We start from the raw sequence: 13,036 nt of genomic DNA on the forward strand, positions 1-13,036 counted from the left end.
TAAAAGGAGCCATAAAGGTTATATTTGGAATGTGGAATATGCACTGTTTGTTGACTGAAGTTTTTGATTCTTACATATGTTGCTAGGCCATGCTTTCTCTTCTCTCTTCACTTCTAGCAACTAAGAATTATCTGTCCTTATCCCCATACTTTCTTAAATTCTATTAGTAATTTTACCTCCACTAGCCATTCTGAAATATGGGTTCCATGCATTCATCATACTCTCCAAGACAAAATACTTTCCAAAACTGCTCCTTGGTCTACCCCCACCAGGCAGTACATTCTTAATCACTTAGAATGATGAATATAATTTTTACCAATGACAATTGATAAAATCCAATCCAGTATGATAATTAATTGTTAAGAAACATCTTTGAGTCATTCAGAAAATCAAATTGCACAGCTTTACTTCATAGTCTACTGTCATAAATGCATAATGCTATAATGTTGTATCAATTATAAAATATTTTAGGGTCGATATTTAAAATGATTTAACCAGCAAGAACTGGCTGCTGTTTGATTAAATTGCTTGTTTTGGGGCTATCTGCTAATTTTTAGCAGCACTTAATTGGTTATCGCTGCTGAAAATTAGCAGTTAGTGCAAAAGTGAAAAACGGCTATTTGGAGGGATTTCTGGGATGGAGTCAGCACTTAACTGGTCAGGTTAACCACATAAACAGGACTGCATAAAAGTCAGTCCTTTCCTAATGTGACCATACATCCCGTTTTTAGATCCCCTGTCCCGTTGTGCCCACGCACAGCTTCAGGACGCCAAAATGTCCTGTTTTCAGAGACAGCGTCCCGAAGCTATGCGTGGGAACAATGGGACAGGTGATCGTGGAGAATGGGCTCTCTTCCTGCTTCCCCACCCGCTGCCACAACTACAGGAAAGGAAGGTCCAGGTGCCAGCCCACAAGCCTTCTCCCTAACGTCAATTCTGACATCAGAGAGGAAGTTCCGGGCCAGCCAATCGCTGCCTGGCTGGCCCGGAACTTCCTCTTTGACGTCAGAATTGACATCTGGAGAAGGCTTGTGGGCTGGCGCCTGGACTTTCCTTTCCTGCAGTTGTGGCGGCAGCGGGCAGGAAGCAGCAGCATGCGGTGGTGGACCGTGTGGTGGGGGTGTTATGAACAGAAGAATCGGCGATAGGTCAGGCTTCGGCACTAGAGGGAGGGAGGCAGACAGGCAGGTAGGCTGGCTTCGGCATGGCAGGAAAGGAGGGAGGCAGGCAGGCTTCAGGGGAGGGGTGGGACAAAGGCTGGAAGGCAGTGAGGGGGGCATATGAAGGAGGGAGGGAGGGAGGAAGGAAGGAGAGAGAGGCATAGAAAGGGGGGGGGGTGTAAGCAGAAGAAAGATTAGAAAGAGAAAGGCCTGGACCAAAGGGGAAAGACAGGAGGCAGATGCTGGACTATGTGAGGTGCAGACAGAGTAGGAGAGACCCTGAGGAAGAACAGAAAGATCATAACAGAGGAAGGAGAGAAAGGAAGACATGGAACAAAGGTGGTGATAGGTACAAAGGATAACTGACACTGGATCTGGGGAGGGTAACAGAGGGAAAAGAGAAAGAGACCTGGACCCAAAGGGGATGGGGCTGGATTAAGAAAGAGAGAAAGAAAGAAATATTAGAAAATCAGAAAGAAGTGCAACCAGAGACTCATGAAATCACTAGACAACAAAGGTAGGAAAAATGATTTTATTTTCAATTTAGTGATCAAAATGTGTCATCTTGAGAATTTATATCTGCTGTCTATATTTTACACTATATTTGTCTATTTTTCTATAGTTACTGAGGTGACATTGCATATTTTAAAGTCATCTGCCTTGACATCTTTGAAAAAAACCCAAAATTCGTAAATGATAATTAACATGTTCTCTGCATACAGTATGCTTTGTGTTTTTTATTTTTTATTTAATGGTTACCATTATGAATTAATAAGATATTGTATGTATATGAAAAATGAATGGAAGAAATTGGGGGCGGGGATAGGGCGGGACTGAAAATTAAATTAAGAGATGCCCCATTTTGATGAAAAAAATAAATGGTCACGTTATCCTTTCCTTATGTGGTAACCCATAATCACTTAAGTGCTGAAGATCAACTTAAACAGCTATGCATTAACCTGCTCTGCAAATATTGGATGTTCAATGCTGAAGCATGGACACTACCCAGCAATATCTGGGAATAAACACTAGTGAAGGTCAGAAGAATACACACCACTGGCAGCTGAACATTTACCCCTTTGATATTAAGAACAAAAGAAATACCATATTATATGAGACCAATAGCATATTGAGTCCAGCACCCTTGTTTTTGACAATAGCTAATCTGGGTTGAAAAAAATATATCCAGTTTCTAATAGCGGATCCATTCTCAGCTTTCATTAAAATGAACTTATTTTATAAATCTACATTCCTTTGATAACATTTTCTATTACTTAATTCTGGTAACCTTCAGTTTTTAAAATCTGCACCCAGTTAAGCTCTCTGATGTGCCCCCTAGTATTATTTAGGATTATAAATAACTGCTCTCTATTTAGTAATTCCACATCATTACTGATTTTTTAAACTTCTAACACATCTTCTGAGAAGATTTTTCTTCAAACTGAAGAATATTAGCTTGTTAAGCCTTTTTTTCATAAGAGATCCATTCCATATGCTTTTGACTTTTGTTATTCCCTTCCCTTTTGTTCTTAACCGTAACTGTACTACTTTACAATCAAACTGTAATTCATTCCCAAGTTTCCTTATGTTTCCACTTGTATGTGTAACTTAATTTACTATTATGTTTTAGTCGTTTAGGTACCTGTCAGTTAAGTTTGTCTTCCTTTACTCTGTAATTTTTTATTAATTTGTACATCGCTTAGAATTCAGATTAAGCGATTAATCAAATGTAATAATAAACTTGTTTCCCTTAGCTGTTTCTGTTCTATTTCTACTGTATCTTTTGAGAGAAGGGTAATACACAAGGTATGAACATATTCTGATCTAGACAGAAGCATTATGATCGTGTCAGTCTCATTCTCTTTTCCTTTCAAAATAATTGCTAACATTCTATTTACCTTTTTCTGACTGCTCCCATATACTGAAATTATATAGTCCACACTGAATCTAAGGTCCTTTTCTTCCCTATTTTCACCCAGTAGTTTCTTTCTCCTTCTTTATAATCTCCAGTCAATTAAAACCAGAATTGGGATCTGGTATAATGAGTCTTCATTTGGAACTATGTTGGAATTTTTGTCCCCTATTCTACATCTCCCTGTCAACATAGCTAGTCTGGGCACTGAAATCACAGTTCTTGGCCATGGGCTATGGACCAGGCCTCTTTCCAAAAGCCTGTAATCATAAGCCCTGAATATAGCAATGAGGTATTACCCTTATATTTTAAAGAAATTCACCCATAGCAGAGTACCGTAAGAACAATCTGGACCCAGGCAATAGACAATTTCAGCAGAAAATATATTCAAACAACAGTGAATATTATAGCATAATATGCTACTTACAATGCCAATACAATGCACAATAAAGACAGTACTGGGTGTGAGCAGAGGTGGAACATACAGACAGAAAAGATAGAGTAATTGGAGTTAAAAATAAGGGGACCAACTTTAAAAAGTTACAGATATGTGCATGAATATGTTCTCAGTTAGAGTAGGAATGGATAAACAAGCCCTAGTACAGTATGTGCAGCCAGTGTTAATGTGTGTGTGTGTTTCTAGCAAGTTAATTGCTTCTTTCATTAAAGGCTTGGAAGAAAAGTCAAGATTTCACCTGCTTCCTGAAATAGAGCTAGTCTTGAGCAAAGCCTTTTAAGGAGTGCATTTCAGAGTGTGGATTCTACTTTAAGAAGGCTTTATGGCAGGTATCACATCGTATGATGTCCTTTGGAGAGGGTATGGTTAGGAATACTCCTTGGAAACACTATGGGGGTGCTGCTCTTCAAGTACTTTAGCCCATTTCCTTAAGCAATGACCAAAACTCAATCCCTCCTAAGGGTTATAAATATCTCTTTAGCATCCCCAGCTCCAGCTGAACCAGTGGCTTGATGTGGGGACTGAACCAGAGCCTTCCAAATGGCAGTTCACAGCTTTTGCCACCCAAATAATTTGGTTGGCCTATGGAAACTTCTTACATGAACCCAGCATTTTGTATATCTAGCTTCTGTTACTTATCCCTTTATCACTTGGCAACTGCCACATTCAATTTCAAATGTCATAGCTTTTATTAAGACCAGAACTGTACAGAAGCCATAAACTGGATGATAAGGAATATAAGTGTCTTCTGTTTTATCATTTGCTTCAAAAATGATTAACTCACTGGTAAGAAAGACTGAGCAGAGAAAGGAAATGCTTTGCAGGTACAGATCTGTCCCACTTTTATCTCTCTTGTAGAAACTCTTAAGAATCCTCATCTCTTTCTGCTACACTCAAAGAAAATCATCCATTCCTCAATTTATTTATTTGGATTTATTAACCGCCTTTATGAAGAGATTCACCTAAGGCGGTGTACAGCAAGTACAATTCAACATAAAACTTACAGTTTTCTTAACATCATCATAGTAGTAAAAAGACATATCTATGTTTGAATGTTCTGATGTGTACGTATTATGCTGTCATTGTATTATATCACTCATGTCAATTTCAGTGCTGTTATAAGTATATTTTTGGTAGTTCTATTATTATTTTTCAATTTGCTGATTCTGAATTTACCTCACTCATTGTATTTCTTTATATTTGGTCATAAGAACATAAGAACATAAGAAATGCCTCTGCTGGGTCAGACCCGAGGTCCATCGTCCTGGACCTGTTGGGCCGCCGCGTGAGCGGACTGCTGGGCACGATGGACCTCGGGTCTGACCCAGCAGAGGCATTTCTTATGTTCTTATGTTCTTATGACCAAATATAAAGAAATACAATGAGTGAGGTAAATTCAGAGTCAGCAAATTGAAAAATAATAATAGAACTACCAAAAATATACTTATAACCAGTGCTCCCTCTAAGCGGGCGGGTGTTGTGAGCAAACTTTTTTTCGCTGTGAGCTAAAAATATCGGGCGCCAGCAAGTTATGAGCCAACTCGCCCGATTCTCCTCTCGCCGCCCTGCCATCTGCCGTACGCCGTGCGCTGTGACGAGAAACTTGTGCGCTGCGATGTAATATTTTGTGCGCCAGCGCACGCCAGCGCAGCTTAGAGGGAACACTGCTTATAACAGCACTGAAATTGACATGAGTGATATAATACAATGACAGCATAATACGTACACATCAGAACATTCAAACAACATAGATATGACGCTAATGCTTTTCTATAATACAGCTTATCCTTTAGCCAAGGGACCAAATGCAATTATTAGATGGGGACAAGATGGGTGATCTGTTGGGATAAACAGATGAGGGCTAAACTCAAATCAAGTTGATTATATAGTTAAACAAGATACGAGAAGGAAGTGATTTAGTTACAGTGTGTGTAGCAAGCTAGTCTTTGTACAGAATGGGTGTATGGTCAATCAGCCTATGCATTAAAGGCTTGAGTGAAAAGCCAGGCTTTCACCTGCTTTCTGAAGTAGAGGTAATCTAGAATTTGACATAGTCCTTCTGGGATTAAATTCCAGAGCATAGGAGCTCCTTCTGAGAAGGTTCGCTGGTGGTTATTATATGGTACAATTTCTTTTGATGAGGGTATAGATAGTGATGTTATCTGAGAGGACCTCAGAGGTCTTGATGGTGTATAAAGGGCTAGCTTGTTCTTTAAGTATTCCGGCCCGTTTTGTCTGAGGACCTTGAACATCAAACAGAGATTTAAATTTAGCGCTGTAAGGTACTGGTAGCCAGTGTAGTTTGTGCAGGAAAGGTGTGATGTGGTCATGTTCTTTGCAGCATTCTAAATTAGTTGCAGCTGATGCAAACTCTTTTTGGTTCAACAAGTGTACAGGGCAATGCAGTAGTCTAGTTGTGAGATTACCATGGCATGGACCTCTGTGGTCAGACTTGTCTTTTCAATGTATGGCGAGAGATTTTGTAGCTGCCAAATATGATAGAGACAGAGAAGCTCAGCCTAGCGTTGTATTATACCGCCAAATAATCCCTTTTCAAAATAGCTTGGGAAATTTTTCATTATTTGCAGTGCTTGGAGATTCCTGACAAAGGGCTGGTTCCAAAATTGAGTTCAGTTGAGCCATTTGCTGCTCTTACATTTCAGGGTGGATGAACAATTTCATATAGTTGTGGCGTTTCCAGCACAAGATAAGTTTTTTGATTCATTCATTCAAAGGGTTGTACAGTGATATTGTGTGTGTGTGTGAGATTGGATTCCACTTTATTTATCATTTGAGTGTTTTGCACCGATTCACTATTAATTATGCACCGAGGAAGATCCTATGATGATATGCTGCATTGAGTCTTATGCTCAAGCATGAGCTAAAGCATTGAACGCTTTGCGTTTATTTGACTTATGCAATTCACAGAGGACTTCCAATTTAAAAATCAGTATTATTGTTTAATTTTTGAGTGAAATCCTCTCTCAATTTTCAATAACTTTAAGAACTATAACCTAGCCAGTATTTTGAGGTGTTCTTTTTATTGTTGATTGTCCTAGGATAAAGACACCTTCTGGCTCGCATACACAAGGAAAAACTGGCAAGTATACAAAAGTAAATGGCGAGTCTTCGGTAGGAGGAGGAGAAGTTGAAAGCCTGGAGTGGATTCCTTCTGCATGGCTTGCGAGCATGTAGAGAATACTCTACTATCCAGAATGACATACCTATTGCACAAAAAATGATGCTACTATTATTACTCAACTGAACCGACTCTCCTAATAGCCCAGTACCAGTATTGCATGCCGCTATGTAAAATACCTGACTTCAGACCAAGTGTGATGGGGTACTACCCACCCAGTTTTGTCACCAGTTTCCCCATGCAATTTTGATTAAATGGAGAATAGCAGCACTTTATGTCCCATATGCTTACTGTACCAGCTGTGTTTGCTTTGGCAGGCTGAATGCATGCAGCCTACTACTTTTGCAGGACCCACTGGAATCACACATACAAATCACTGGAATAAAGTCAACTGGTGAAGAAGGCAAATAAAGAATATCTGTCAGCCAGAAGAAGGGAGTGGAAGACAGACGGGATCAGGTGGATGGGATTTTTTGAGAGAAGAGACAACAAAGGATCCACAGCCCTCTTCCCATAATAAACAGATGTCTCTTCTAAAAGTCTACATGCTTCAGTTGGCCATTTACATAGTCTAATCCATTAATTTTCTGCTTGCTACTCAGAAACAACAAACTCCAATTGAGGTTTGTTTCTTGAAGTATCACAGTTCAGTATTTAGACTTAGACAAGATTACTCAGTAGATAATTACTTGCTAGATACCTAATCACAAACTTCTTTTTTAATCTGGCTAGATTTACCCATTAGGTGTTCTGACTTGCACCTCATGTTTATCATATGAGTCAAATAACTTTCTTTTCTTTAAGACAGGTAAGGTCACTGAAAACTTGTTGCATGTTCTTGTGATGAGTCGTATGCATTATTGTATCCCCCTGCTCTTTAGATTGCATACTTATTATATTGGATGCTTATAAGTTTTACAAATACGATGGAAAAATTATTTCATAATGCTAAGCATATTGATCATGCTACCCCTGTTACTAAATTATCAACACAGTTATCTATTGCTAGCATAATTAAGCACTATTACTACTATTTATCATTTCTATAGTGCTGAAAGGCATATACAGTGCTGTATATTTAACATACAATAGACAGTCCCTGTTCAGAAGAGTTTACAATCTAGTTTGGAGAAACAGACAAGACATCTTAGGGTTGGGGAGATTCTGGTAGAGGAAATGATTCAATGGGTATAGGTATCTGAAAACAGCGAGTGGGAGTTAAAAGTTGAAAAAGCAGTTTCAAAAAAGTGGGCTTTTAGCTTGGTTTTGAATACTGCCAGAGCTCTCTTGGAGGGGGGGAGATGGGACATAGAAACATGATGGCAGATAAAGGCCAAATGGCCCATCTAGTCTGCACATCCGCAGTAATCATTATCTCTTTCTTGCTCCGAGAGATTCCACGTGCCTATCCCTAACACTAGTCAACAAGCATTTTACTACTGGAGTTCTATCACCTGTACCTTAACAAGGGCCACATGCTGACTCTAAATCTGAAAACAGTTTTCATCTATCACATCCTGTTTTTAAGTTATGCGTCAGTTTGTATTTATATAATTTGCATCAATAACGCTACTGTCAGCATTTTACTATTTCTGAAACACAATATTGCATTTTAGGAGAGCTCATCGATCACACATACCAGTAATTTGAAAGTTTATATTTAAAAGTGATTGTGATGTTTTTTCTACCTGTGAATTGTTTTATTTTATTTGTTTTTTGTCTAAGATATAATTATTATGAACAGACGAGACTGTGTTAACCATCCTGATAATTTCTGTTATGTCTGCAGACAATTTACTGAACAATCAGCACCTAAGAAGTACGTTTGGTTTTGAGAAAAGTGAAGCCAAAATCAAAGAAGGTGTTTTTGTTAGACCCGAAATCCGTGAACTGATCTTTGATGATGCATTCAAACAGAAGATGAACCCAGTTGAATCAGCAGCATGGGAAGCATTCATGCTGGTTGTTCAGAATTTCTTGGTAATCACAGATCAGAGAATTATGCTGAGCTTGTGGAGAACATGTTGACAGCATATCACTTAAAAATGCACTTTTTACATTCTCACCTTGATTTCTTCCTACCCAATATTGGTGATGTCAGCGATGAGCATGGGGAAAGATTTCATCAATATATCAAGGTGATGGAAAGCAGATATCAGGGAAAGTTCAATCCCAGTAAGATGGAAGACTATTGTTGGTTCTTGCAAAGAGAGACAAATATACAGTACAAGCGTAAAAGCAAGGCCCTTTTTTAAGGTGCGCTAATTGATTTAGTGTGCGCTAAATGCTAATGCGTGCATGCTAGTCTATGGACGTGTTAGCGTTTAGCGTGCGCTAATCAGTTAGCGCACCTTAGTAAAAGAGGGGGCAAATCTCTCAAACATTCTGACATCACTTTTGTGTGAGTTAAGAGAGGCGTAAATATATGCTGTAACATGTCTCCTTATTGTCTTCGTGTTTGTTTTCAGAGTAAACTCCTGAACACAAGTTTGGTGGGACACAATTCATATTCACAATATTGTACTGATATGTCAAACTGTCTAAAAAATCTGTAATTTGCATCTCAGAAACCTGACATGCTAGCTGAATTTCAATTACAGATCTGAAATCAGCATCATTAAATTAGCTAAGAACACTTCTTAAGTTCTCAGTAACAAAGAAAAATTTTTTTTTGTTAACCAGGGTTAATGCCATAAATCAGGAGATGACAAAAGGATTCCTATTAATAGGAATAAAATGATACAGTATAAAAAATACAAACATTTAATATCACTGTAAAACCTTCACCCTCCACAATGAGCCTATTAATGCAGGTAAAAATGTCTTACCATCCTGTGTCATCTTCTGCCTCACTTTCTGAAAGTATTTCTTCTGGGGCTTCTGATATCGCTTGGGTAAGCTTCGACTTAAATTGATTCAACAGTGTCAAAGTCTAAAGTTAAAAAAATTAATTTTATTAGATTTCCCAAAGGACAATTTTCAAAGCTATTTTTAAGTTTAAACCATTATTAATTAGGGCTGCAATTTGATAAAATTTTAATCACGATTAATGGTACGTTATTTCTTTTCCCCTGCAACTCTTTGTTACTCTGCGCAAGTCACTTAACCCTCCCATTACCCAGAGTCACAAGGAGCTTCAGTGTGAATAATAAATAAATCCATAAAAACCCAACATAGTTTTTTAATCATGCAATTTTTGTGATTACAATTTTTAAGCAAAATACAGCCCTAAAAAAATTAATGAGAGGATAAGAAATACAAAATACAAATTGAAAAATTACATATTAAAGAAATTACATATCTAAAACAGCATGCAAAATAGCTATAAAAAGTTTTCATAGCCTACTTCAGAAGAGCAAGCCTATTATTAATCTAGGAATACTGATTCTCTTCAAACAGCCCAACTTTAATAACATAAAGAACTTAGATACTGCTACTAACCCCCCTCATTTACTAAGCCATAGAAAAGGCTCTACCACAGCCTGGAGCGCTAAATGCTCTAACATTGCCCTGGCATTCATGGAATTCCTATGAGCATCGGAGTATTTAACGCCCTAGGCTGCAGAAGAAACCTCTACCACTGCTTAGTAAAAGAGCACCTAAATAGGCCCAAGTTGGCTGGAAAAAATAAAAATGTGTGTAAATTTCTACAGTATGTCTGTTTTAACCTGGAATACAATGAGGCATCCCCAGCAGCACTTAAGCTAGTAGAGCAAAGCAAAAACGACAGGGATACATTTTCATGAGCACCAGAGCATTTACCTTGCTGGCCCAAGATAGAAACCTCTACAGCGACATTGTAAAAGGAGCCCTTTATTAAGTGCCTGTACCGCTACTTAACTAGCACATATATTCAGCCTCATTATCCATACAATTAACAATGTTGAATATACTTATTCAATGATGATTATATCAACATTGTCCATTTAGGGCTAGATACATAAAACTCTCCGATCATTTACCAATAGTCGCTAAACCAGTTTGACCGATTTAGTGACCAATGGAATTTGCCGACCTGATTCTCAAAATGGCTCACAGTGTGGTTTTCTGTACAGTCATATATTCTCCGATTCTGGCATGCAAACAACCTCATTACTATTAAAATGAGGTAGTTAATATTAAAATGAGCTATCTGATTGATGGCCTAACATTGTATGTCATAATTGGATCACTAATGCCGACCTGAAAAAAAACAACAGGTCTGCCTGGGGTTTTTTTCATTTTTTTTCTATGGGCACAAATGCTGAGTGTAACACACACACACAATCCCTGCCCCCATAAAATAAAGTTGAGCTGCTGCCCCCCCTCCTCCCAATGACAGCACCCTGACAACCTCCAGAAGAAAAGTAGAGGCAGGAGGGATGCCCACTTCCTCCTCCCTCTGCGACCCCCCCCCCCCCGGCTAAACCAACTGACACCCTCCCCTCACAGAGCCCCCTTTCCCTACTTTAGAAAGAATCGGCAGGAGGGATGCACCCTGGCCCCACATCCCCTGAACCACCCTATACCCATACAGAAAGAAGACAGCAGGAGGGATGCCCAGTCCCTCCTGCTCGCAGGTCTGCCATAACAAAATGGCAGGCCTTCCCCTTCCTGATGCACGGAGAGGGACCTAAGAGCAGGAGGGACTGGGCATCCCTCCTGCTGTCATCTTTCTGTACAGGTACAGGGGTGGTTTGGGGAGGCATCTGGTGGCAGGAGGGAGTGGGCATCCCTCTTGCTGATTCTTTGTAAAGTAGGGGGAGTGGGGTAATAATAATAATAATAATAACAGCGTATATACCACAATACCGTGAAGTTCTATGCGGTTTACAAAAGATTAAGCAAAGGTACAAATTGACTGACTTCAAGAGGGGAAGAAGAAAGAGAAGTAATAAGACAGGAAATTCATTGTTGAGGAGAAAAGTGATCAAAAGGACAGTAGGTCGCTATTGAGGGGAAAGAGATAAGTGGATCAGTTGTCAAGATGTTTTAGGAACAGGTGTGTTTTTAGACGTTCCTTAAATTCCTCATAAGTAGAGGGCGAAAGTAATTGTTCTACGGTAGGTCTTTACCCCATGATGCTGCTTGGTGTGAGAGAAGGAATTTATGGTGTTTTTTCAGTTTGCAACCTCTCACTGGGGGGGAAACGAAGTTGGAATGTGAATTTATTTTGTGTCTGTTGGCTGAGAAGGAGAAAAGGTCAGTAATGTATTTAGGGGCAAGTCCGTGTAATGCTTTAAAGCAGAAACAGGCAAATTTGAACTTTACGCGTGCCTCCAACGGCAGCCAATGTAGCTGCCAGTAGTAGGGTGTCACGTGGTCAAATTTCTTTAGTCCAAAGATTAGTCTAACTGCCGCATTTTGCAACAGTTGTAGGCGTTGCATATTTTTTGGGGAAATTACCAAATAGGCGATGTTACAGTAGTCAAGTAGGCTTAGTACGAGGGATTGGACTAGGATTCTAAAAACCGATGTAACAAAATAAGCTTTAAGGAATCTGAGTTTCCAGAGAGTAAAAAATCCATTTCTGATTAAGGAGTCTACTTGGTCTTTCATGGTTAGGCATTGATCCAGAGTTACACCTGGTATCTTTATGGAGGGCTGGATAGGGTAACTAAGGTTATTGATACAGAGGGGTGATTTAATGTCAAGTGGATGTGGTGAAGCAATGAAAAAAGTCATTTTTTCTGAATTAAGTTTGAGCCTAAAGTTTGTCATCCATTGTTCCATCATGTTTATGGCTTCTGAAGCTTTGGGAATAGTTTCGGAGACAGAATTGATGAATGGGATGATAATCGTAAAATCATCTGCATAACTAAATAGTTTTATCCCCAGCTGGGTTAGCTTCGTGCCCAGTGAGGACATGTAGACGTTGAAGAGCAATGGGGATAGTGGAGAGCCTTGTGGCACACCGGATGGATTGCTCCAGGTGTCGGAAAGCTCATAATTAAAACGAACCTGATAGGTGCGGGATATAAGGAAGCCACGGAACCAGTTCAGCACCTTATACAGGATACCAATGGCATCTAGGCATTGCAGCGGTTTCATGTGGTCCACTAGATCAAAGGCAGAACTCATATCGAATTGCATTATCAGTGCATTAAGGCCTTTACTAAACAGTAGGTGCAAATTGTCTAAGATAGCAGCAATTACTGTCTCCGTACTGAATAGTGGCCTAAAACCAGATTGAGTTTCATGGAGGAGAGAAAATTGATCAAGATAACCCATCAGTTGGGTGTGAACCAATCCCTCCATAATTTTTATAATAAACGGAATGGAAACTACCGGTCTATAGTTGGATATTAGGGCTGAGGATACTTTATGATTTTTTAGAAATGGGGTTATAATAATGTGACCATTATTAGAGAGAAACTTCCCATTGTTTA

General features: G+C 39.2%; 1 protein-coding gene across 2 annotated transcripts in view; it reads right to left on the minus strand.

Annotated features, from left to right (window-relative positions):
- Positions 1–13,036, minus strand: part of CWC27 (CWC27 spliceosome associated cyclophilin) — a 320,007-nt gene that overhangs the window by 97,047 nt on the left and 209,924 nt on the right. For both annotated transcript variants that reach the window (XM_033930330.1, XM_033930321.1), the window contains exon 13: positions 9,497–9,600. In XM_033930330.1, the coding sequence (XP_033786221.1) occupies positions 9,497–9,600 (104 nt within the window). The remainder of the gene's footprint in view (positions 1–9,496; positions 9,601–13,036) is intronic.

The sequence above is a fragment of the Geotrypetes seraphini genome, chromosome 1 (genome assembly GCF_902459505.1).
Source record: "Geotrypetes seraphini chromosome 1, aGeoSer1.1, whole genome shotgun sequence".
Taxonomy (NCBI): domain Eukaryota; kingdom Metazoa; phylum Chordata; class Amphibia; order Gymnophiona; family Dermophiidae; genus Geotrypetes; species Geotrypetes seraphini.